Source organism: Poecilia mexicana, unplaced genomic scaffold (genome assembly GCF_051168715.1).
Source record: "Poecilia mexicana isolate PSO_F unplaced genomic scaffold, ASM5116871v1 scaffold_1, whole genome shotgun sequence".
NCBI lineage: Eukaryota > Metazoa > Chordata > Actinopteri > Cyprinodontiformes > Poeciliidae > Poecilia > Poecilia mexicana.
Genome location: NW_028263370.1, coordinates 7,860,857 through 7,888,779, shown reverse-complemented (window position 1 = coordinate 7,888,779; position 27,923 = coordinate 7,860,857). Strand labels below are relative to the sequence as shown.

Below are 27,923 nucleotides of genomic sequence, written 5' to 3'. Positions count from 1 at the left end.
GCTAACAAAACCGAAGAGTAGGCTATTGTGACCAAACAAGCGTAACCAGGCAACAGTAACTTCCGGTATATGAATTTTCAATGGCAGTTACATTTAGTTACCCAGTAAAAACACACAAAAAAAAGCGTGTGTAAAAGCGCTTTAGCTTACCGTCAAATAGACAAAATCACTTAATTTAGTTTTAGTGATATTTATGACTGCTTGTTTGTTTTGCAAAAGATGAATTGCCTTATTAAACACTAAAGCCATACTTGAAGTACATGCTTTAAGAGGTTACATTTATTTATTTTTATTATTTCGAACATTAAGTACAAAATTACACACATGAACAAGGAATGCAAAAAAACATATTTTGTACCACAATAATATTAACATGCTCGAAAAGGAGTAGGAAGAAGTGAGAAACGTATGAACTCCTACCCCATAAACTCATACACTATTTTCAGATGGACCCTTTATTAAATAATAATAAAAAGGCAGGTTAATTAATTTTCCATTTTATCTGGGTTTACATCTAAATATATGCATTCATACCCACTCACACTCATATGCTTAAGCCTCAATTGGCATACAGAGTTGTGCTAACTCTCTCCCACATTTCTATATCTTGTGAAAATTACCCGTTTCCTTTTAAATTGTATTAAATTTTAACTTTGTTTTAACTCCTGATTTAACTTGTTCCATAATTTTACACCATGAATTGAAATACAAAAGTATACAAAAGTATTTTAATGACTAATGGTCTCATTCAAGTAATTCGTAGTATGAATAGTTTTCCAAGTAATGTACTAGGAACTGATGACAGCTTTAAGGTCTTAATGTGAAAATTCATCCATCAATATAGAAGATGCAATGAGATTGGTGAAGTTTTGCAATGTCCCTATTGGTTTGGTTTATATTCAAGTAAACTCTTTGCCAACAAATTGGTTCAGGATTTCATTAAACTGTATTATAATTTCCAGACAGAATACATTAATAAAAACAGCTACACTAATGCTAAAAATCAATTTTAGCATTAGTGTAGCTAATGCTAAAATTGATTCATTTTTAATTCAATTTAAAAATACTTCATCACTTTATGGGAATTTAAATGTTGCAACTTAAATCATACAATTTTCTTCATAGTTGTAGTTGCTCGTCTGTGTTTCCTATAGGATTCTATATTACAGCAACTCTGAAGAAGCCTCTGACTGAGGACCCTCATGTTTACACAATTTAGAAATAAATATATATAAAAGGGCATGAGAACAAATTCAGAAGGGTAAATTGTAAGCCAAACAACAAGGCTATCATTAACAGATTTATGTTTGCTATATAAATAAGGCTGATACAAGTGGAATCATTTTCAGCCTTCATAATATTTGAATATTGGCCTTAAATGACATTGTCAGACGTAATTAATAATTCACAGATCCAAATTACACATCTTTATTAATATTTCCTCAAAAATCTTGTTTCATTCTCATAATACCAAAAAGTCAAAAAACTGAAGCCAGAACCCACTTTAAGCATCTTCAAAAGACCATGTAAACTGAAAACAAAAAGTAAAAGAAAATTACCAAGATAACTATTGTCACAGTGATTCAATGAACTAAAATAAAACCAAACTGTAAGAACATCTGTAAACAAAGTTGATGCAAGTTCATAGCGCTCTCTTCAGTATGAACCTACAAAGCTTTATTGATTTAAGCACACAAAAGAATCTGACCCTACAGGACTTTGGCTTAGAAACATTTCTTCAGAAAATGGAACCTGTAGCTACATTCTTGGCAAGAAGTATGCTTTCTGTGTTGAGTGTACCGTCTGTTTACATACAGTATGGCAGGTAGTTTTAAAAAGCACATTCCAAGTTGGTCAACAACATTCTCTCCCAATGTCAACATGTGCTGTATGATAAAAATGCATCAGGTGCTACTTCATTAGCTTTGCTGACCATCTGGGGAAAAAATGTGCAAAGTAAGATGGTGTTTGTCATGAGGGCAGGGAAACAAATTTGTGCAATTGTTTGCATAACCCAGCCTAACTTGATCTGGGCAAAAACTGTTTTCAGCTACCAAAAAATGGACCCAAAAGCCTCCTGATATACATTCAACCAAGTTCTTGAGGCATTGTACTCTTCAGGTATACTTTTTTTAATATAGTCTCTTAGTCTATGAAGCACTTGTTGGCATTGTTGTGCTTGTGCAATAAACACATATAGAATTTCCAAGGCAGATTATATCCTTACTACTTCAGCTGTTCAGTATTAACATACAGTTTGATAAGAGCATCAGTGGTATTAATATAAAATTAAAAGAAAGTTTTGGCAGTTGTACGGGGTGCTCAGGTCTGGTCACAACAAATAAAAATACTGTATATTAATAACTGATCAAAAAATAAAAAGGTTTCAGGTCTCTTGCAAAATAAACAGAACATACGGTGCTCCTCTTCATGTTCGGTCAGCTAACTAACTAAGGTATCTGGTGAATGCATCTCCATCTTTCTGATTAGAGGACATATTTACAATAATCAGAGCGTATTCCTACTTATTACCTTGAGCACTGGAATCAGCTAAGAGCCAACCCATGATTCACTTTCAAATAACTGTCACTCACCAATGAGTTCCTTACTGTAGGGAGTACTAGTTAACATAGCAGCAAGCAACATGTTGCCATTAGTTTCTACTTGGTCAACTTAACCTGGTTCCTAGAAAACTGTAGCATTTCTTTTCTGGTAGGCCAGACAGTAACCGATTGTGGGGGATTGTCTTTCTCTCACAACAGCGCCTGAAGACTTTGGCTTAAACTTTTATTATGAAACTCCAGAAGCTTTAGGCAATACTGTAAACGATCTCCAAGGCTGATGGCTGCTGTCAGGACATCTCCTCGATTCCCGGGAAGCTGACTAAGGGTCCGCCAGCTGTTCGATGGTCCATGGCAGAGTGCATCAAAGTCAGCCACACGTCATCCATGTTTGGCATTACAAGGATTTTCTGAAAAAGTACAGATCTTGTGAACATTTTGTGTGTCTTGTCATGCCTATGACTGAATCAGTTATAATTTGAGTGAACTAAAGGTTTTAAAAAGCACACAAGTAATATTTCATGGATTATCTCAGGAATTAATTTGCAGTACATCAACAACTGTAACGTGAAATACTTATGTTTTTTTTTTTTTTTTACACAATTCTAGAGGGCCAATGTGTACTATGTGTACTTTTGCAAGCCACTGTATGCAATACTACCTGGAATTCCTGGTACAGTTTTTTCTCGATCCAGTCTGTAACATGATACAGAGTCACTTCTCTTTCCCCAAGTTTTGGTCGAGCCTTCAGTTCCAAGTGAGGTGGTATCCTAAAGCCGTACCTTCAGAAGAAAACATTCAAATTCATTCACTTTCAAAAGTTTTGAATTTCTACTGTACAATACCTGTTAAACGAAAAAAGCCTTTACCACCAGGGGGCAGACATACAATCCTTAAGCTCTAAACAGGTGTTTGTATAGTAGAATGCAATTACTTGTTCTGACAACAAACACATCCTGTTAATTTCTCTTCATTTATAAACACAGATTTGTAATTTCAGCAACTCCTTGCAGAAATGGAGGGATGATAACACCACTAGGAGTCATCTTAAATCCATTTGTTCACTTGATTTTTTTGATCTGTAGGAAACAAACTGATGATGAAGACGTAACAATTTACCCCTTTGAACAAAATATGGATGTTTGCTGTGGAGACCACCCTACTGAACATTGTAACAGTAAGATGATTCTGCCTTTACATACCAAATCCTGTCAGTGGGAGGAGGAGGAATGTTGACAGCTAGAGTTCCTCTGAGTTGCTGAACCTCCACAGTGAGGAGGAGGGGTGTGTTGGACACTTCCTCCAACTTTTTTTTGATGAACTCTGTCTCCGTGGCCTTCTGAAAGTATTTAGATTTGGCAATCTTATCCACAATGCGGATAATCTTGCTCGGTCTACGTCCACCCACTGGACTGCATTCAACAAAAAGAAGGAAAGAACTATTATTGACTTGTGTTTTTTCTTTAATGAATTGATTTGGACATCGCACAAGGCATTACATTGCATAACAAAACTGTAACAGAAAGTATTACACAAGCTTAGTGGTACCTTTCTGATCCAGCTGGATCATTTGCGATGTCTGTGTTGTCTTCTTCATCTGATGACCCTGCACTCGATGACTCTTCATCACTAGCAGATAGGCAGTAGGTCCGAGGCCTGTGTCTGGGAGCAACCAAAAGCCAAAACGGATCAGGGCTACTACACACATATATATTTGTATGCAAGTTGCAAAAGAACCATGAAGTGATTGTGAAGAATTTTTATGGTTTAATTATGGTTAAAAAGATGTGATTAGGTATCATTCTCTAGCCATACAGAAAGACATGCTTCAAGCCATCACCATTACGGAGACGACGTCAATCTCCAATTTTCCAGCTTCAGTGCTGGGAACTTTAAGAGCTCTTTTCATGTCAGAAACATGCATCTTAAATTATCTATATGCTTCAGAACCCAATGCAAAGGCTGATTTTAATTAGTTTAGTTCATCGTACTAAGTTTCTTTTTTAGCTTTCCTGGCTCTAAAATATGAAAAAAAAAAAAAAAAAAACACGAGGGATGCTAAACAAATTGTATTTTACTGGTCTTGCCACTCAGAGGTGAGGAAAACACAGTTTGAAAGAATCTGTCTGTAACACTTAAATGTCCTGCAAGGTTTTAATTACTCAGAAGTAATATATCAGATACATTTTTGAAAATATGGAGAACAAAGAAATAAATTACTGAACACATGAAGGCATTGGTTAATTGTACATTTAGATTGAATGTTAAGGAGAACTCACCAAGGGAGGAAACATCCAATTAACAGCCGTAGAAAAGCAGAAGTCAAGAAGAAGGAGAAGCAGGAACAAGAACAAGTTTCAAAGGAGGGAAGGAAAAATTAGTAAAAAATTAGAGAAGAAACAATTTCGTAGATTGAGACAAAAATGCAGCCAAAACTGTTCTGAAATGTTTAAGTGAAGACAGTTGTCCTCCATTTTACCCATCTTTGCCCAATTCCCCCAAGCGGAGACTCTCTTCCTCCTTTCCCAGTCGATTGAGAATCATCTTGGTTTCCAGAGTCATCAGGAAGGAGCCGGTGTAGGAGATCTCCAAATCAAACCAGAGACCTAATAAATATAAATAATTCATTAGAAATGTGTACGGTGATCCAGAAGACAAGGGATAGATATAAAGCAACACTCCTCCCACTCTATTGATTTGGATGAATTTGTTCAGCCACCCTGACCACAATATGCCCTGTAAGCACAGGCGATTGATGTACATGAACACTTTTTACATTTTTACAGACAGTATTATTAGGTATTTTTTTAAGTAAAACACAATTAAGTTGTCATTGATTAAACCTGGCTAAATACAGCAATGATACTCTTTTTGCCAAGTGTAAAAAATAAAATAAAATAAAACGAGGATAATGGACCTGCCAAAAATTTGCAAACTTATTTGCCTTTCTTTTAATATGGCAATTGTGCAACACTGTTTATGACATTTAGCAGCACGTTATTGCTGTTAAATGTCCCACTAGCAGATAAAGAACTCATTATTACAGAACTGTTTATCCGCCGTTACCCTGAGCAGTCACGACAGGCTTTTCTGATGGGGAGTAGCTGAAAAGAAACAACTCTTCGTCAGTGTAGCTTCTTCGCAGCGGACAGCAAGAGGAGGAAAGAGTGGCATGCACAAAAGCATGATTGACAGCACTAAGATCTCTTTCACTTATCATTTCATACTATACTTTCAACATATATTATATATATATATATATATATATATATATATATATATATATATATATATATACACACACATTTTTTTTAAGTAAAATCTACATACTGCAACTTTAAGATACTTTTTTGATTCATTATATACATTTTCTGTAATCCTCAAGTGCTTTCGATCAAACTTTTTTGGCCCTAATGACAAAAAAATTGGATGTCACCAACATCCAGTCACAATGATTGATTTAATAGTGCTACAGATATATTTCTGTTGTATTTTTTTGATTAGGCAGAATTATGTCCTCATTTTTTGTATTAAAAAAAAAAAAAAAAAAAAAAAAAAAAAAAGCAGTATGAGGTGGACTGTGCAAAGTTGTAGTTTATGTTTCTTCCACTTGATGGCAGCAAATTATGACAAATAATAAATCAAAGAGTGAAAACATAAACCAATTAGAAAACCTAATATTAAAACAGGCATTTAGGGCTACATATTTGGTTTTCCACTTTCTCTGCCATTAAGAAAACATAATTTAATTAGATGTCACTGCTAGCAATAGCTTAAAGACATTGCTATTCACGTAATTAGCATTTCCGCCACTAGCACTCTAGAGGTTTGACAAAGTCCATATAAATAAAATGAAGAATTAATAATAGTATTGAAAACAAATTAAACAATTGAAAAACCGTTTAAAGCTGATGAGGTTGGATCAGCAGTAGATAAGAATGGATCTTGTTTTCATGCTGAATTATGAAGCAAGGTGAGCCAGATAAAAGAAGTCAGAAAGGAGGAATGGAAAAAACAAAGAGGAACAGAAAGTAGAGCAAAAAAAAAATCAAAGCAAAAGATAGAAGTGAAGGTTTGGCAAAGCAGTATGTAAAAATAGATGAAAAAAACTCATTAAAGCAGTCAGGCAGGAAGAACAAGTTTGCTCTGCTCAGACTGGTGGGTTTTGACTGACTGTGAAACTGGTGGAGGAGGGCTGCATGGTACATAGTGCTAAAGTGGGAGAGTTCTACCTAGCTTGGATCGAAAATTAATGAGAAAGTATGCTTTCAGATATGAAAATGGTGTAAAGAAAAAATACAGGCAAAAGAAGCAAATACACATGTCATAAAAGGACAGACTGTATGGAACAATGGCCAAAGAAATATTTAGTGGAGGTTACATATGGTGTAAAAAAATTATAAAATTAAAGAAAAAGTTAAATTGCTCATGATGCTTGCACGCAAAGCAGTAAAAGTCAATCAGCTTGAAAGAAAAGCAAAGGGAAGACTTGAGATTCCAGGAAAACAGAGCCGCTTGAAATTTGAAAAGAAAATTTAAATATATATAGTTTGAATTGCTTGAGTTGGAGGATTTGGTAGGCCATTAAAAATAAACTCTCTCTGAAAAGGTTCAATCAAAAATCAAAACAAAACAAAAAAAATCCCACAAGTATAAAGAGGTTTTTGTTAGTCAGAACATAGATGTAGACAAACTCAAGGGGAGAACAATGGTCTACGTTTCATGAATGAATTTTTATCTTGCATTTCAGGTCACACCGTTTCAAACCATAAACAAAAGCAGTTGCCATTTTGGTTAGCGATGCAATCAACTCCTACTCTCATTAAAGGGTTATACGAGAGCTGTGGCGATAAAAATGAGGCAGTGACTCATGGTGCAAAGAACAGTGAAAACTGAGACGTAAAGAGAGTATACCCACAAAGAGGAAGATAAAAAGGAAAGGGAATACAGAATGAGGAAAAAATACCAGAGCAGCAAACATACATGTGATGAAAGGACAGACTGTATGGGATAATGACAAAACAGAAGCAAAGCTTCATTCTGCTCTGAGTCTGAATGTTTTGAAAAAAAAAAAAACTTTCACTAAGACATTAGTAACTCCAAATCATCAACACTTTTTCGTCTGTAGTGAAAATTCAAGTCCCATATTCTCAGTACAGGTTTAAGCTTCACACATTAATTACACAGGCGCACATCCTGGTTATTGTGTTTATGGCCAGTCTGTACTGCACCCAAAAAACTCTGAGCTGCTCACACTGCAGCATATTTCTGTCAATCGTATGGTAATTTGAGAATCTACATGAAAGCATTTACACTGCATTGTAAAATCATTTACATTCATTCTGCAACACATGCAGCCATGCAGAGCTTTTCAAGTGATAGCAAAGGACAACATAAAACAAAGCCCTGAGGTACTGCTGGTCAGACAGTGACAAAGTAGCAGCAACCTTAGATAAGAGAAGACAGGTACTTTAAACACACACAAGAGCAATGTTTCTCTGACCTGATTGCCTGATAAGCTCAGGGAGGAGCGCCAAAGCATACATTACTAAACTTGTAAATAAAAAAAATAAAAAAATAAAAATCTTGTCTGTTTTTAATGGTTGGTTCTGAATGTCTGGTGAATTCAGAAGTCACAACATGTTTTTCTCAGTATATTTATACACTTTCTGTTCTAATAAAGGATAACTATTTTACAACCAGTAAAACACAGTCTTATATATTCTTACTTTGAATTAATGCAGCTTAGGTATGATGGGCATTTCAAACACATTTTCAATAGGAGCCTGTTAGCGTGTTGCACACAGTGGGGTAGCTTTGTCAAAGCAACTGTTCAACAATATTTGCATATGGAAAGATAAGCCTGTGACAATGTTACATGAGGAACACTGTGGGACTCAAAACCTGTAACACGTTAAATTCAAAATCTGCAACTCGACTACAAACCAAAAAGAAATAAAGTCATCTTTCTTCGATGTGCGTTATCATAGAGCAGATATAGGTTGAAATGTTTGTGGAAAGGTATGATTAACCCTTATGAGTGTATGTCTGTGTGTGTACTGTGGTCGATCTCTTGCCTCGGCAGTCAACGGAAGGTGCAGATGCTCCAAGTATTCTGGGAGTGCTTGTCCCCATGTCCAGTTCTGTCAGGGTTAGCTCATTCATGAAGTAAGGCAGCTGAAAGAAACCCAAGCATACAGTCTGAACCTCCATCAACAACTGAACTTCATCAGGTAAATGCTCATAAGCACAATGCCATGTGAATCAGCCATTCACATGACAGCAGCTTAATGCATTTGGCTATCTGTATGCACTAGAGATGACTTACTGAAGTTCAAACAGGGCATTAAAATGGGAAAGAAAGGGAATTTTTTTGCACTCCGAGAACAAAAGCTTGTCCCAGGTCTTGTTACACTCACTCGTATCTTGCTGAGCTTCATCTGAATCTTCTTGGAGACTTGTTCACACCAGTAGGGCTCGGTCAGGAAGTCCCAGAAGAGTCTGCCAAGGGTTGCGTTCACCCAGGCAACAGAGTCCTCTTCCTGTCCCTTGAGCTGCTCCTGAGCTGATGTATTGCTCTGAACCTAAACACAAAGTTCCCGTTAACAGGAGAATGAAGCATTCAACTTGCTGCATTTTATTATGCTCCTGCACCTTTCATGTTATAAACCCACAAACTGCAAATGAGGTGACAGGTTTATCACCTTAAAAAGAGAACTAAATATTTTAAGCTTATAAAAAGATAATCAACTCGCCTTACCTTTTTATCAGCTCCAGGGCTGCTCTGCGGGCTCTGAGCAGAGCCGGCAGATGTGAGATTGTCTGCCTGGTGTTTTTGCAGCAACGAGGCCATGTATACACTGTATTCTAAAAACTGCTTGCTCCTGAAACTCCCTGGTAAAGTCAGGGAGCTTATGGAGTCTCTTGACTTGAACAGTGGTGCCATGGCTTCGTCAATAGAGGTGCGGCTACTTCCTGAGCTTTGACAGGACGAGGCTGTGGCTGTAACAAATTACAGATTACCACCTTAAGTTATCCTAACAGTGATTTTAATTTACGGATTAAGAAAATTATCAACAGATAAGTCATAAAAAATAAAGTCTCTGACGTTTTGTACTGATCCCAACAGAAGGTACTTTCTTCATATTCACTCTGACGTTAGAGGCCGAGAGGAATCGTTGAAACCAATCCTCTTTCTCCCTCCCCGTCCGCCCAAACAGGAAGATGGTCAGGTCTCTTTTGGACAGGGAGAACCGCTGGTCCTGTGCTTCACTGGTTCCTTGTTGATTAATCCCAGCACTCGAAGTCTCGCCATCCTCCGACCTGTCCTCATCTGCCTCATCTATCTTTGACATGAAGTCATCTTGTCTCCCAAGTTCAATGCAGATGGGATATTTTTTGTTCCATACTCTCTTTTTGGCTAGATTTAAAGGCAGTAAATAGACCTGAGGGAAGATTTGGGGGGGGAACAGACTTCTCAGGTCATCATATATTTATTATTTTTCCAAAAAGCTAATATCATTGCTATAATTCCAATGGAAGTTATCACATAGTGAGCTATTATTTGCAGATTTGGTTTTTAAAGAGTTTATGAAGTGCTTTAAAGATAATCTTCAAAGGTGTAGGGATATCTAAGATTATATTTTGAAAATATGGTCAGACAGTAGTGTGAAAGCATACCTTGCTGTTGCGAAGGTCATATATCTTCTGACTGACAAAGCTCACATCAGGCTTTGGTTCGCTGTGTCCAGCACGGCGGGAAATGTTGTGGTTGGGTTTGGAAAGACGAATGACGGAGCCCTCGAGACGAACGAACACAGACTGAGTAAGTGTGGCATGGTATGTCTCTGGGTCGTAGTTCGATATCTCATTCATCCAGCCCTGAAAGAATAACAAATCAGTTGAATATAAATGATGCTTTACTGCACTATATTAGGGCTGAAATCAGAAAATTCCAAACCATTAACCCAAAGATCCTGTTAAATATCAACAGAGTCTTTGCCCAAGGACCAAGACCACAACTAAAAGTTTCAGGACATCAACCCTTGAGGACTGCTGTTGGGGACTCTTACATAGAGGAGCGTAAAGAGTCTCTGTTTTCCCTGCACACATACAAGCGCAGGCCATTTACCATTACAGCTATTTTACTAATACAGATCGCAACACTGCAGCTGAAATGAGGAACTAAATACACAGAGTTTTTGTTTTTTATTTGTGGAGAGGCTGCTGCTCTGTTAGGACAAATGTTCCAATGCAGCAGGCAGTAGCTTGGAGACCTAACTTCCAACTCATGTTTATCTTCACCTTATCTCCAATTCCAGTTGGAGAATGACATCACTGTTTTATTTAACGAAAAACCAGTGAGCATGAATGAGGAGTTTGGCATGCCATTAGTAACAGCCCTCTTTTCACAACTTTTGACTGTTCTTGGTGGTTTTGTGCTACCTTTTCTTACACATTTATCAAATTTAAATGTAAATGAACATAATAGTACATTATTATACAACTCCAAATAAATATACAAAGCTGCAAGAAAAATGTTAATACATGCCTTTTAAAGTTTATCTAGCTAAATTGAGTCACAGTTATGTTTTTTTAAAGAAAGCATTTCATTATTGCAATTATTTTCTAAATATTTTAATCCTATTATCTGACCACTTTGAAACAAGTTTTAATAAAATGATTTAGCCAAACTGCACAATGTGGCGACTCAATCTAGTTTTTTGATACCACATTCAAAATAAAAAAAATATTTTTTAGAGTACAGGACACTGAATGATCTCTGCATATATATATATATATATATATATATATATATATATATATATATATATATATATATATATATATATATATGTAAACTATTGCGGAGCTGGAAAATGGCAACAGCATAGAAGAAATAAAAAAAAAAAAAGTGGAAATAACCCACCTTGTATGTTTCTGGCTCTTTAACATCCAACCTGGTGATTTTCGACAGCTTTCTTGAATGTCTCTTTTCATGTTGACGTGATTTTGGCCCTGTGAGCCAAACGACACCGAGGGCCAAAAAGAACCCTACCACCATCCCAATTAGCATTCCTCTAATATAGCCTGGAATTGGCAATACAAAGCATCCATAGACCAGAAGAATAAGGAGGGCGAGAATATGGTATGGCACATTAGGTGCTTGCTCACACTTTTCACATTTATCGTCAATGTTTGGGTCCAAACTGCCACTTTGTGGGAGTTGACTGTCAGCTTGAGTAGTAGTAGCTCCTTCTTTACCATCACCCTCTGTGTCAGTGCAAGTCTCAAAGTCTTCATTGTTCAAAATGCAGAAGTCCTCCTCCTCCTGTTTTGCCAGCGCAGACAAAGAAAGTAAAGATAGTTTGTTGGGGCTTTTAGTGTCAGCAGATGGCTCACCAGGTGATTCGGCTCCAACAGAGGTCCAGCTGTTGGGGCTTTCTGCCTGAACATCAACTCCATCTTCCTCTTTGATGGAGTAGTTGTTGTTGCTGATGCTCTCCTGGTTCCTACAGACAGAACTGATGGTGGAGAGTTCTGTGGCACTGGCAGAAAGCCCCTTAGGCCAGTAAATGCCACCACCACTCTTTTCATCCATGATCTTGCTGAGCAGCTGGAGCGGTTCGGAAATGGCTTCCGTGAGACGCCGCTTAGTGTCTCCGAATCGAGCTTCGACTTCCGAGACCTTAAAGAAGCTTCGGTTGTCTGGTGACGTCAACGGCGAGGAGGGGGCGGTTTTAGAGTCGTTAACTGATGCCACGACAGCAGACGGCATCCTTGACTGTGCAAATTGCTTTAAGAGATTCAGGTTAAGACGAGAATCTGGAAGACGGTATGAGGTGGAAGAAGAGGACGAGTCTTGGGATGTATCCGATGATAAAGATTTGACAAGATTTTTCATGAGTTGTCTGTGTCTAACTGAGGATGTTAGAGCAGAGGAGGGCCCTTCACCGGACTCAATGTCTGAGGAAGATGACTTTCCCCAGCCCAAGGTGGAGGGAAAGCTCAGAGATTTTATGGGAGAAGAACTGGCAGATGAGGCCTTTTGCTCAGGGACATGTGAAGACAGAGTTTGTGTAGGAGAACGGTTAGTGTGATTAGTTGAACTGGGAGAAAACTTAGAGTATTCAGGGATGACAGCACCACTGGCTGCCGAATCCAGAGATGCCCCATCAAACATTTCCTCACTTGCTTCCAGGGCCGTCACTATATTAGAGTCGTCCAGAGGAGCTGAAGCTGTAGGACAGGATGAGATGAACAGACCCTCTTCCTCCTCTTCATCCTCCTTCCCAAGAGCTGAGAAGTGGATGGTAATGGCCTCCTTTGATGGTGATCGTTGAACATGGAGTTTAGGGGCCACGACAGATGGCTTTTTATCTGTGGATTTCGCTCCATGGCTAGGATACTGGCTGGTCATTTCAGTACACCCACTGAGTCAGTCTGCAGAAAATAAACAGAGTTTAAAGTGAATATTCAAATATTTGGATCCACTGAAATGCAGTAATGTCAGATGAGTGTAACTTATCTCTACAGTTGTACCAACAAAAATCACAGAAACATTTTATTGAAAGACAAAGAAATTATCGAATTGCCTTTCATAACAAACATATTAGTTTAAACTTGTACAGGACATATAGGCTAAAAAAAACTCTAAATAAGGCCATATAAAGAAATGCAATAGTCAAGCAGAAATAGACAGAATATGACCATGGGCATCTTCTGTCTAAAAGGTATGTGTGATGAGCCCAAGTAAAAAACACTGTAATAAAATGCCAGTTATAACGTATTTAATAACTAAGCCAAAAATAACGGCCAAATTCTTAAAAGGCAAAAATTAGATCAAATCTGTATTTAAAAATGCTAAGCCATCAAAACAGACTATTGCAAAGCCATTTCCTTGAGGTTAGCATTTGTTGTAAGGTTTTAATAGCTTCCCATTGACTTTTAGTGAGGCTGAGAAAAAAGGCCACATCTCTCTCAAACACCAAACAAAGATTAATAATACAAATTCATATTAAAATTTTTAGCTCTATTTGCATCTCTGTGAAAATGGAGTTCTGGTAATACCGTGTTGACATCTGGCATTCATGTCCTTGTGTTTTGTCTGGGCTGTGGAGGTGGCAGGTCACACTGGCTCACTCATTTACAGACTCCACTCACCCACTCATTGTCACATGGGTCATGAGTGAGCCCATTACCCAGTCAGGCAATCTGCCAGCCACCTCTATCCCTAGTTAGTCAGCTTTTGGTGCATTGCAATACAATGAGCCATTGTAGTAGGCATTTGGAATTGGATAGCATGTCAACACAATTCTGAAAATCCTCCAAAAGCATATTTAAAAAAAAAATGGGGGCTAAAGTTGGACTTGATTTTTATCTTCAGATAAAACCAGAACCTGACAACACCGAATAGCAAGTAAATCAAAACTTTAAACTTTTATATGTAGCTTATCAGAAGCCACAAGTGAGTTAGCCAAACTGTTATATTATCCCATTCCTCACTTTCAAAACACATTCACAGTTTAAATAAATATGACCTGAAAGTTGGCTTTTGGATGCGATTTACCACCACCTGCTTTAAGCTTTTTTGGGAACTGAACACATTTAATGAATGGATCCCATTTCTGCATACTTATAAACGGTTACACAGTTCATTCTGATAATCATAACATTTGATTTCCGTATTATCTGGGACAATTTGCAGACTTAAGCACAACTACAATTGATGTTAATTGATGTTTTCAACATACTGATCACAATGTATACAAGTACATGGAGACAGAACAAATTACTGGACCTGTATCAAAATACTCAACTAAAGTTTCAACTGTGGTTAGCAAAAATGAAGGGAATGCTTCAAATATAAATAAGAGTAATGAAACGTCTTGGGTTTTTATAGAAATAATAATAAAAAAATCTCTTCCAAACAGCCATACAGTGAAATGCCAGTCATATTGAAACGCATATCCTGCTTATGTGGGGAGATTCTTGATGGGTTGTTGTGCCTCATATGTTCTCACAGTACAACTTCACAGCCACTCATTAGTAATCTCACATTGCTGTCAACTGAAATCTAGGAAGTCAATATGTGAATCAAAAACAAACAACCCCCAAACCCAACCAACATCATACAGTTTTCCTTACGATGTGATGTTCAGGAACAGCTGACTTACTACAGAGGATGTTTCTGACCGTAACATGACTTGTCCCAGTGTGAGATCACTTTAAAAGTCACATTTTTTTTCAGACTTTTTGGATCTGGGACAAAAGGGAAGTAGAGGAAATGGGCCATCATGTCATGCCATGTACCACTGCTCCCACCCTCGTCACGCTCTTGCAAAATAGAGGCAATTACAGTCATCTTAACACATAGTAGTAACTATGTCTTAACACATAGTAGTATGTGTTAAGACATACTACTAGTAGTAACTATGTGTTAAGATCTTGTAGTAACAAGAATTCAGGCAATTGGCTATATTTTGTTTTTATACACACACTTTTAAAAAGGTAATATTAACTCCTTAATAAATAACCAAAAATAGAACATTTACACAGACGCTCATCCATGCAAAGGCTTCCCTAAACAATCATGGCTGAGAAACAAAATGGTGAAGTGCTGCTAGAAGTTTAAATCACATTTAGCATAGCAAGAACATCTGGAGCTCAGTTTGTAAGCAAAATGAGAGTTTGCTTACAAACTCTCATTTTTCCGAGAGAGATTTTGCCTATGAGACAATAAACAGAAAGAGCCTTAAACCCGGCTGTGCTATATAACCCACACTCTGATATTTAAGAGCAATAAGAAAAGATTTATAAAACTCTTGAATCTGCAAAAGGGAAGCAATAAACCTCCCTAAGAGCATAAGGTAATCTTAACAGTTGACAGCCAACCCGCCATAAGGGAAAGGAACCTGCTAAAAACATTTTAGACTGCAGAAATACAATATAGTAGCGGTGCACCGAGTGCAGTTTTCTGGCCCTTCGCCAATTACCAATCTTTAAAAAGCCTCACCTTCTGATACTTATTTTGTCTAAAATATTGCTAAATATACCAACAGTTACTGAGATGGCAACAGTGGTGTCACTATTGTTAACTTTAAACATGCAGACATGACCTGGTGGGTGGGTTCATCAGTCAAACTTCTCCCATAGAACAAAATAGGGAAGTAGTCAGTTTTTAGACCCTTGCAGATTCTGATCAGATCGGTGGATAAGATTGACTGTACATGTAAGTATCGGCTGATCACCCATCTCCCAAAATTAAGGAAATCAGGACTGATATATCGGCGCATCCTTATGAAATAGCAATTATCACAATTTCAATGCGTTTAATATTGTCACTGGAAGGAGCTGCTTAAATGCAATGCTTGGTAGTCTGCTATATTTTAGGTGCCATATATTGATTTTTTGATAATCTCATTACGTCATTATACATCTGGGTTCTGGCCTTACGGATGGACTTTCAATGTCCTATCCATTACAGATCTCAGTGACCAAGCTCAGGGAAAGTGGGGGAGTACATTTTGGAAAAGACAGAGACATTCAGAACAAATGTATCATTGGTTATTAATATCATGACTGCAATATTTAATGATGAAAACGTTTGGCAACTAAATCAATCAGGGTCGTCTTTATAGCAGAAACTAATTTATGTCAATACCTCACTTAAGAAACTGCTACGTCAGGAAAAAGTGTTATATGTGGAACAAAAGGAAATCTCTCAGATACATACCAGTAGATATTTATCTGAAAATGACCAGTAGATAAAATAAATAGTATTAATCAAATAAGAAAAAAAGATAAACGCAAGAAGCAACTTTTACCCATTACAGCTACAAATCCTGACAATTCTGTAAATGCACCTGAGCTTTAAACAGGAAAACAGGCAGACAGCTTTCACTTTACAAAACTCAATTATCTTTCGGTGAGGTTATTTCTGCGAGTCACGCTGCTCGTTTCTTGCTACAAATGCAACATATTAGCTCCCGTAGAGAATCTCAAATGTCATGCTCTGCTGTTTCAGAGGACATCACCACATTAAGAGGACGCAGCTTGCTGAAGGCAAACTGCACGATAAAAACACAGAGCAGAGAAAAGTGTGGAAACACTTCAGAGGTTGCCAAGAGAGAGATTAGAGGAAGTCCTTACTTGAATCCTGCTGTTTACTTAGGCTGGTAATGGTTTGTCCTGAGCGTTGGCTGAAAGGGCAACAAATGACGGTCTCACATCTCAGTGTTCCCTTTAGTGCTAAGCCAATATCACAGATAGTGTAGCCACATTAAATGTTAAAGGGTAAGAAATGACAACACACATTTGTAAAGAATGCTCTCTGAATGTGGTTGAACACTCCCACATTTTTTTAAACAGGTAAGGTCCAACAGGTTGGAACTCTGGAAAAACCTGAACTTTGATCCTGCTGTCTCTGTTATGCTATGAGAGGCATTTTTATGTGTAGTATGTAGGTAGAAATGCAACCTTAAAGTATGGGTCAACACAAATAAAAACAGAGTGGTGAGTCCTAGAACTAAATATCTCTATTCCCAAAACTGTTGTCTTTCCTAATTCAACAATGACTGCACTTGAAGGTCACTAGGTATTACTAAATTGTGTAATTGTGATTCAAATGACATAATTTCAGCAGTTTTTCCCCACCACTACACTCCCCGTTGTGCATGTAGTACAGGGGTGTCAAAGTCAAATGGACGGAGGGCCAAATAAAAAATTTAGCTACAAGCCGAGGGCCGGACTGATCGAATGTTCATTGAAATTTTTTTAAATGACTCATATAGTCTAGTGAACCTAATTGAACCTACTGAAAACCTAACAAATATATTCCAATATGATCAGATAAATAAAGCAATATTTTCTTATGGCTCTGTCAGTAATCTTTAATTTTCAACAGACACAACTGAAATATTTTTAAAATATAATTGGATTGAAATACAATAAAATAAAGTGCAAAAATCTATTAATCCACATATGTCAGAGTCAAGGCATTTAGATGTGTCGCCGGCGAATTACGGTACTGCAAATTTAGATGTGTCGCCGGCGACACATCTAAATTTGCAGTACCGTAATTCCGCCACACGTAGCGCTAAGTGGAAAAATTCCAACGGTTTCTGAAAGGGGAGACGTTGCACTTTCCAGCAAGTATCGGGTTAATACTAGGGCTGTTGTAAACGAATATTTTAGTAATCGAGTAATCTATCGATTATTCTTACGATTAATCGAGTAATCGGATAAAAAAAAAAGTAAAATGAAATATTGGTAAATCTGGCATAATACCGGTGTTACTATCAAATATCAATATCAGTCCAATTTTTCATATTTGAGCATCCCTAACAGTTGCTTTTTTGTAGTTTAGAAAACTAACCTGTAACAATAATAGCTCACTTTCTAAGTTAACCAGAAGAAAAGTTATAGAAAAATCTGAAATTATATTGAATTTAATAACAAAGAGGCAGGCTCACAAATATGCTTATAAAAAATGTCTACAATCCAGCTTTTAGTTTATGTATTCATCTTCAGTGAGTTTAATAGATTAATTAAACTCACCTTGCCACCTAACCTGTCACGCTTTGGGTTTGAAAATACGGGAAATGCCGCCTGGACTGGGAGGAGAGGGCGAATGAACGAACGTAAGATGGAGGGGAGGAAATAGACCAGCGGACTGACGAACCGTTAGACCGGGGGACGAACACGGGGGAAGCAATACGGGATATTTACGACACCTTCACTGGTCACACTCAGAAACTCATCTACCAGCCATGTATGATGCGCTCCGCCACCCGTTTCTTCAGACCGGGATATGAAATTTATTGTGCGGTTCGTCGGTAAAGCTACATTTACACGGTAAGCATCAGCTACTCAGCCGCCCGCCCTGTTCAGGCTATCCGCTCACCTCAGCGCTCTTCCCGCCGTTCGCTTTCAACCACCAGCCCCGGAGGAGAAATGCTGCCGTACTCCAGGCATTCCCCCAGTCATTTTAAGGATGCTTATTGGTTCCCCAAAAACGATAAAAAGTCGGGCATTATCATCAATCAATAAAATCCCCACGGGCCAATCTTGAAGATTGGACTTTATGCCGCTGAGACTTAGCTTTTGTCAACAACTCAGAGGCGGAAGTGAGAGCTCCGCGCAACGCAAATGAAGTCCCGGCCGGAACACGGTGCGCTAACTAATAAAACATAAATTAACGAAGCTTCGAGGCAGGTAAATTTTCCTCGAGGAATTTTAGTAATCGAGGTACTCGAATCATTCGAGGAATCGTTTCAGCCCTAGTTAATACGGTAACTTCGCAGCTGCAGCTGCAGAGAATGTAATTAAACCGGGGGGCACTCGTTTAATAGACGGTATATTTCGGCAATAACTTGGTGGATATTGAAAGTTCCGGTTGTTATGGATACATGGGTAAGTACATCATCTCACAGAACATTTAAAGAACTACTTACAGTTCAAATAAGGAAGATATTTTTTTTCAGACGGGGTGCCGGCTTGCTGCGGTCTGCGGGCCGGTTCTAATAATAAATCAAGATCATCCCAGGGGCCGCAAAAAACCTTCTCGCGGGCCGGATGTGGCCCGCGGGCCTTGACTCTGACATATGTGATGTAGTATTTTAGTCAACAATTAAATAAGTTGACCAATACCTTCCCAACTTCATGTTGTGGAGACAAACAGAAAGGAGCCAGCTGCCCAACAGTACCAAACCTGTTCTTAAGAATGCTGACAAACTAGTGACACTACAAGCTAAAATGTTTTGTGTTGAGATCATCCCAAGTATCAACTGACTGCAAAACCTTAAGCAACTCCTCCAGCAACATCAGCAGGGCAGTGTCCAGAGAACACAAATTGTGGTGTTTACCCTACAATGTCTAAGGAAACAATTCACATCATCAGCATTTCATTTTTAAAAATTAGTTTTGGACAAATGAATTGGATTGGCAATACTCTTATTTATCAATGCTTCCACAAACCTGGAAAATACTTATAATTCAACTTTTTCAGCTGTTTTCTATAGTAAAGCTGTCTTTCTATTGCAAAGTGAGATATGCAAATGTCTCATTATAATTACCACGAATCAGAAGAACGAAGAACTTGCATACTGATTGTATCTGTAATAATGGAGGCATGAGTATGCCATTTATTAAACATGATAGCACCATTCAATCGGCTAACACCAGATAAGATAAGCAGCAAGCTTATCAAACAAAAATGTTATTAAACTAAGGTCAAACACTGACTAAAAAGTGAGAGACTGAACTAGGTCAAACCGCTTCACATCCTTACAAACAATTTTTTTTAAAATATGGTTTTTATTTACAAGTGTGGACATCAGCATTAACTCATCTGAAAATGTGCTTCACTAACTGTGCTTAATTTTATCTTTAAAACACATAATTATCACTGTATTAAATACTTGAATCATTTGCAACTGTGAAAGTTAGGGATTCAGTAATTTGTAGTCTCAATACAGCATCAATAAACTGTACAATCCACACTTTAAGTATTATAAGAAATAGTACACAAGCGCCGTATGAAAAGAATATAATTAAATCTAATCATTATTGCTGTACTGTGCAGATTTTTTTGTTGATGAGCAAATCACAGTTAATTTTTTTCACTGAATGAATCAAAACTAAGAGATGCATTGCACTTCTTTTGTGTTTCACTAAAAATCAGATCAAGGTTAGGGACATGATACACAAATGAGAATAACCTGGTAACTCGTATTATTTGTTCCATTCAAAATGACCACCTCTATTATTAAAAAAGGCTAAATAAAATCTGAATCAAATCAAAAATCAGTCAGGAGCTGCATGCTGGCTGCATCATTACATGAAATATTTCTTCCACTGAAAGATTTGACAAAAAAAAAAAAAAAAAAAGCTGGACACACTTTCACCTAGGAAGAAAACAACTTCCATTATTATTTCAAACAGGATAATGGAATAATCTTTGCCATCTGTTGTGACAGATTTGGACAGTTATCACTTGCCTACAAATGGCCAGCAAGATAACAAAGTTTCTCAACTATTGCCTGCAATTCCTCAGCTGTTGTGAATTACAACACAACAGCTTGTGTGGAGCATGTGACAGAGTGTTGACCGAGTGGGAAGTAGAAATCTTCTGATTTAAGAAACCGATGACAGACAGATGGGGAGAAAGAAATGGGTAACAAATAATCTTTCCATTACCAAGACACTACAGATTAAATATTAGTACTGCTATTGTAAACAAGCAAAACAAACAAAATATATATATATACACCTAGCTTACTGAGTTGCATTTCAGACCATGTCAGATCAGGAGCCCAGATTTGTTGGTGTCAAATAATGAACTCTTTGCTGAACTGCTTAGACACATCAACAAGCCCTCATTATTTTTGCATGAATGCCTTTAGCTGCAGAGAAAACAAAATGTCGTCGGTAAAAGATCTGCTGCCGCAAAGGCAGCTTTCCCAGAAGCTACTCAAACTGACATGTTTGATAGTTTTAGGTCATCTGGAAAGTAGGAACTCTTGATAAGTGTCAACACCTAAAATGATGTGTTAGGAAGCGAAACTAATCCATCATCAGCTGAATAATCCTGTAGGTCACTTAAGAACAATGCAGCGTCCAGACAAACCTCTTCAGGAGTTTTGACCCAATGAAATTTAAAAAAATAAAACAGGCCTTTTAACTTCCGTTACTTCTATGTTTGTTTCATTTTTATTTCTACATATTCAAATAAAGTGTTCACAAAAAGTATTCTCATTCCTTGAAATATTTCTCCCATTCTGTGACTTTCCAACCACCACAAACCTCAATGTAGTTTATGTGGATCCCCATGTGATACACCATGACTTAAGCCACGAATGAAAAACTATGTGTAGACATTCTGTTAACATTGCACATTACCATTATCACTGCATCCCCACTCTCAAAGAAAGGTAGTGGCAACATTACACTGGGGGGACACTTTCCCTCAACAGCGACCTGGTTGATGAGAAGATGGAAAGAGAAACACAGAGCTGTTCAACCAGTTAGCTGATGCAAAAGGTTTGGGATGGCATTGGACTTCATCTTCCAGCAGGACATTAACCCCAAACATACAGACAGACAAACAGCAGCGTGATCAAAGTATGTTCATGTGTTAGAATGCTGCAATCTCTCCCCTCTTAAAACCAATGAAGAATCTGTGGCAAGACTTCAAACTTGTTGTTCACAGAAACTCTTAGTTAATTCTGATTGATCTCAATCTATTTGGCAAACAACTATATTTTGTTGGTCTATCAAAAATAAAAATCCAAATATGCTGAATGTTGTGGTTGTGATGCAATGTGTTCAAGGGAAACTGACTATAAACTTCCAGCTACCTTCCAAATGTAAAAAGAAATACACTGGTGAAGTATTTCAGGCTGATTGTTGGTTGCAGGAATCCAACTAAATACTCGGCTGTCAGTAAGGCAAAATGGGAATGGTGCTCTTTAAAGAAATTGTCTGCCCATTAACTCCCCCTTTGGTCAAAACCTGGAGAGCACAGATCCAACATGCTGCTTTCCTTCCACAAAGACTCCTTTGTTTCTCTAAATAGTTCCCAAGCCTTGCTTAATGTCAACATGCTGCATTCATCAAACTCACTAAAATCAGACAATTAAAAGAAAACTACAGACATTTATGAGATCGTGCAATGGGACAATAAAGCCAGGGCTGTTTCCCTTCTTGGTTTAGAGCTGTGGATTTCTCCAGTTTCTGGTTACATTCATCACACCTGCAAAAGCACCGCAATAATCTGTCTCGAGTAATTACAATTTGTGCCACTCAGTTCAGTTCCACAACAGCAAGCATGTAAGGGCCCCAAGGGACTTCCTTCAGTAATAAAAAGCAGTTTCAAAAATGACTAAACGTAATACAGACTGGATAGCTGCTTTTTCAAATGATGCATACAAATGATGCAGCAAAAAACAAAATGGCATACCGAATAAAATTCTGGAAATTTGTACTTTATCCAAAACAAACTGTGAAGTGCGAGAGCACCTCATCAGGGCCCGTGAAAGATCGCATGAAATTGTAAAGGAGCTCAATTTAAGTCTAATGAAAGACAGAAAACATTCCTCAGGGCTCACATTAAAAGTGCAAATATATATATATATGTAATAATGGTCAGACATCTTAATTTTCATCTCTATCAGAATTTCTGCTCTCTTGCCACCACTGTGTGCACTCTACTTTAAGTCCCAGAATCCATTAAAGTTTATTTATGGAAATGCTATATTTACACATGTCCTCACCTCCTACCTTACGTCTGTCTCTTTCTGTTGGTAACAAGTGATCATTACGCTGATGGGAATGCAAGGGCTGCTGCTGGCAGAGACGGCAGCTAAAACAGGCTGCAAGCTGACAGAGTCACAGTTTCACAAAGTCTAAGGAATAGTCCACATATCAGTGATTGGACAAGTGCCTTTACACTTGTGCTTAAGGAGAAGTAGGCTGATGTTATCAGCTCATATTAAGAGTGTAAATAAGGCCATGTCAACAAAGAGTCATATGCATTTATGCAGTGCCTAGCAAAAGTATTTAGACCCCTTAAATTTTTATACATTTTGTCAGAATTTTTAACCAAAGACTTCACCTTCTATCTTATTGCAATTTAGGTGATAATTCAACACAAATAAGCATATAATCATAAAGTGGAAGGAAACGAGAACTTTATTTTAAGAATGTTTCATAACTGAAAATCTGAAAAGTGTGGCATGCATTTGTATTCAGCCTTCTTTGATCTTATATCCCTCTCCCCCAATAAAATTTTGTGTATCCAACTTACTTCAGAAGTCACCTGTATAGAAAACAGACATGCATGCAATAAAATAACCAATAAATCAAATTATGTTGGCTTATATTGTAACAGGATTATATTATTGGATTAATCCCTGCTAATAAGGTGTTAAACCAGGTGTTCTCTCAAGGCCTCCAAGATTTATTAAGGACAAACAGAGAACAAAGTTAACCATGAAGGCCAAAGAACCCAGCAGACAAGTGTGGAGCAAGTATAAAGCTGAATTATGCCATAAAACAATGTGGAGGGAATGCAAGCACTCTGCAAACGTGTGAAGCTGGTAGACGTACCCCAAAAAGCTTGTAGCTACAAAACATAGACTCAGAGGTCATCTGATTAAAAAAAAAAGTTTTTTTCATATTTTCCAACTAATAATTTCATTCAGACTACAATTATGCACCACTTTGTGTTGGTCAATAACATAAAGTGCTAAAGATTTTATGTCTTTAGGACATAAACTCCTGTGAAGGAGCTTAAAGGATTATCAATACTTTTGCAAGAAGCTTTAGCTGCACAGGCCTGTATAATAGTACTTTGCAGACAAATGTCACCATTACTGATTGTAAAGACTTTTATAGAGATATGGACACACCTCTGTGTGTATTTGAGCAAAGGCCGCATTTCTAGTAAAGCCTTGGACATTGCTCTGATAAAAAAAAAAAAAAAAAAAAGTTGACTGCATTCATGTGACAAGGAGTTAGGCTTTATGGCTTTGCATTTTTGTGAAGACTGTCAACTATTTCAACATGATTAGTTGATATACCATTAAGGTTTTCCAACACTGTCGGACCACTTGATAACATCATCAAGAATAGCTATAAATAACAGGTTGTCGTGTAATTGCAAGAGCGGCCTTGAAAAAGGAAAAAGGGAGAAAAAAATCCCATGCTCTTAGAAAAACAAATCTCCACTTCTATTTCATTCAGGCCAAATGAGGCAAGAGTCAGGAGGCTGAAGAGTATGAAAAGCTTAAGAGCCAGAAGCCAAACAGAGTTAGCATATGACAAGAGGATAATATCCCTGTTTTGTAAATCTGGATCAGAGGTGAAAAACAGACCAGAGAGGAAAAAACATTTCACCAAGTGGAAAATACGCAATCTCTTGTGTTGTACACCCAAACGAACAATTTCCACTTTTATATTTGCTGAAAGATTCCAGCTATTGGTTTGTTAGATTAAATATATAACATCTATCACAAACAATCTTTATCAGGTGGTTTCAGAATTACCATAATCTTTGGAATAAAAAAGAAAGTCAAGTGCTAGGAAGAAGTGAAAGGGCCATAACTGACGAGCAGCTTCACAGGAGTTAAAATTTTGACTTCAAGAACAATGGACGTTTTTCGTGAGGAGTTTCATTGGAGATAATGATGGCCTCTGATTATTTTTGAAAGATGATAGATGGCTAGATGTGGAGGAAGCTATGCGTGGAGTGAAAACGAAGGGATAGTGATGTGTTTGAAGCAGAACCATAAGACTGCAGCTTAGAACCAACCTGGAGAATTCACCTACACCACAGTCTTTTCATGCCAAGGTTCATCTCCTTTAAATACACATCATCATCACCAGTGCTTTTTGTTTTTTTGGCTATCTTCGTAACGATGTTAGCTTTGTTTAAGAGCAGGTGACCAACTTCATTCTGCCCAACATCTTTGGGTCTGCAGTGAGAGATCCTGATGATTTAGTAATTTTAATTTTAAAATACAAAAGAGTTATGCCTGTTTTGAAGAGTACAACCATCCACTGGCCAGAACAACAATTGGTTGCCATGGAGTCTCAACCCAGACTGGTGGACTGACAGTGCTGACTTCTTATGCATCTTGACCTCTTGAAAGCATTGGAGAAATGTGGCAGGTAACTTTAGAAAGTCAATAAAAGATGGGCTGTCAATTTGGGCTTGAGGCCAGTGGCAGCACAGATCGTGATTAAGCTGTCTCCCTAGTTATTACAGTTTTGGACTGTCAATATTTAGCGATTCAAAACTTTTTCCATATGTGACAACCACTCAGTTTCTGATTATCATCATTCACGCCGTTTATATTTGAAACCTCATCAGTGGCAGGAAATGAAGGAAATCTTCCACCAAAATTGTTTCCATGTGCTGCCAACAGAGCTGCAGCGTCATGTCGGAGTGTGATTTCTCTTTTCATAGCGCCTGCTGCTCCCACCATTAACCTCTGTATGACTGCTGTGGAAAAGATATTGCCTTGGCATCTCTTTGGACACCATAATCAGTCCTTTTACTTTTATTCTCTCCCTCCTTTAACCTTTTTCTCTCAGTTCCTTTCCTGACCTGTTCCAGTGAAGATATTATTTCCTCATAATAGTGTGCGACTGTTGTGACTAATAAGTCAACAAAAGCAGTTACTGTGTCATAAAAGTCCTGTTTCTGGCCTCCCAGTAGTCTTACTTTTTATTAATTTATAATGATTTTTTATTTTATTTTTTTTGCTACCATCACTATTATAAGTCACCTTTACTAACGATAAGATCAAAGTTAACACCTTTTGGTCTCAGCAGCTTTATCACTGAGACCAATGAATTTACAAAAAACAGAAAAAGGATACTCAGTATCCTCGTAAATGTTACTTTTTTCACATTTTTCCTTGAAACAACCACAAACTTTAATGCGTTTCACCAGAAACACATGTGACATAAAGTAGTGCCTACTTTTTAAATGCACTAAATTATGCACTATTGGGGGGAAGGGAAAATTATCCATATAGCTCTCTGGTTGATGAACTCCTTGCAAAGCATTTCAGTTAGGTGGGCTACCAAACCTATGCAGTTGTGCCATTGATTTTGTGGCATCAGAGTAAGGAGGGCTGAATACACACATTACACTTTCCAGATTTTTAATTTGTAAAAGAATTTATAAATGATACATCCTTTTGCTGGAATGTTGCCATTTAAGTACCATTTATCATTGGTTGATTATATTTTCGAAAAGTCACAAAGTACAACAGGTAATTTTGGACATTCGAAGAGTAGGATTACATTTGCAAGGCAATGTAAAAGTATATATATATATATATATATATATATATATATATATATATATATAGTTTTACCCTTCTTTGGTCTGTGCTTAAGGGAAAAATTAAAATTTAACCACACCATTTACAGGAAAAAAACAATTGTTCTGTATCTTTTACGAATCTTCTTTTTGGAAAAACAGACATTACCCAACCCTGTCTATGACTCAAAACTAACTTTCTTTCGCTACTTGACAGTAATAACAGGCACTGAGTTTCAACATCGTAGTCTACCATTTCATTATTCAGAGTCGTGCTTCTCCTTCCTAACATCTCTTATCTACCCTCTCTCTCTCTACATAGACTTTGCCCCCTCTCTGGTCATTTGCAGCACAGGAAGCAGATCAATAATGAGTTCAAATGTACTGGCTAAGTGCTTACCTTGGATACTCGGGGCCATTCAATCCAGCCTGGGACTCGCATCTGCCTGCAGCAGAGTCAAGTTTCTCATGTCTGTGGAGCTCAAGGACCTTCTGAGAAACACATTTGAAAGTAGAAACAAACAGTAATTAATAATATTAATCCTTATACATTCCTGTAAATGTAATGTTTTTGAAAAACTTTAATTGGGTTGATGCAAATGGCAAATATTCTAACCAGGTTGCATTCACCGCCATTCAAAATGGAGATCTGTGATATCGCAAGATATCTTAAGAGGATTTCAATTCTATTTAGTTCAAAAACTAAAAGGTTTTCCCCACACAAAGACAAAAAACTCGAGCGCACTGTAAAGTCGGAATTTAAAAATGTTGGTCCAATTTCTTCCAAAAAGAAGCACTTAAAATGTCAGCTAAATCTGACATTAGTGATTCTTGCTTTTGCATTTACAGCGATGTGGACCACCAACTAGCCATAGCCATGTGTGACAGGTCAAATAGCCCTCTTTGTCGTGATTAGACCAAAATTAATTAATCAATTACGTGATGAAATTATGTGGGCTTTTATTAATATACTTTTTAAATCTTTAAATAATTTGTACAACTTTTTGTCAAATCAGTTTGTGGTCTTGAAGAAGCTAGCTCAAGCCTAAAAATGATGTAAAGTCCCACTTTTAACCGTCACTATCTAAAACTCGACATCGACACAGCCTTTAAAGAATTACTAATGCGCAATTAAAATGCGTCAGTCTTGACTTAACTCACAAATTACTCTTTAAAGTGCTCCTCTGACCGATACTACTTCACCATTTTCACAAGCTGGTTTAAAAACAGACGAAACTCACCATGTAGAGGGTTCTCCATTACGGTCTGGATTCACTGAACAGAGCCACAAACGAACGCAAAGATTTGGATACTAAACCGTTTAATAACGTTTACCAGCTCCACGAACAAGGCAGTCTTCTCGCCTCGTTTTGTTTCTCCCCCTGTTGACAAACCCCTGTCAGTTCCTTAAAGGAAAAAAAAAAATACGCTGGAGTTTTTCTTTCTCAGACCAGAGCAATCAAACCCGCAGCTGGAATGGTCAAATTTTTAATCGTTATGAATAAACAATCGACAATTCGATAGAGCGA

The 27,923-nt window shown here is 37.5% G+C and overlaps 1 protein-coding gene across 5 annotated transcripts; it reads right to left on the bottom strand.

The window, feature by feature from the left end:
* Positions 1–257: 257 nt before the first annotated feature.
* LOC106928176 (testis-expressed protein 2-like) lies at positions 258–27,923 on the bottom strand. Of its 5 annotated transcripts, none has more exons than XM_015004254.2 (13): positions 27,636–27,916; positions 26,795–26,886; positions 11,491–13,004; positions 10,242–10,442; positions 9,670–10,006; positions 9,322–9,563; positions 8,981–9,145; positions 8,639–8,738; positions 5,041–5,167; positions 4,110–4,217; positions 3,764–3,973; positions 3,223–3,343; positions 258–2,971 (listed from the first exon to the last, which is right to left on the bottom strand). In XM_015004254.2, exons 3-13 carry the CDS (start codon positions 12,979–12,981, stop codon positions 2,852–2,854), a joined length of 3,222 nt encoding a protein of 1,073 aa, XP_014859740.2. In that variant the 5' UTR covers positions 12,982–13,004; positions 26,795–26,886; positions 27,636–27,916; the 3' UTR covers positions 258–2,851. The 5 variants fall into 5 exon arrangements, with proteins under 5 accessions (XP_014859740.2, XP_014859737.2, XP_014859738.2 ...); XM_015004251.2 differs by having other exon boundaries at positions 4,110–4,223; positions 27,636–27,911; XM_015004252.2 differs by having other exon boundaries at positions 4,110–4,223; positions 26,795–26,883; positions 27,636–27,911.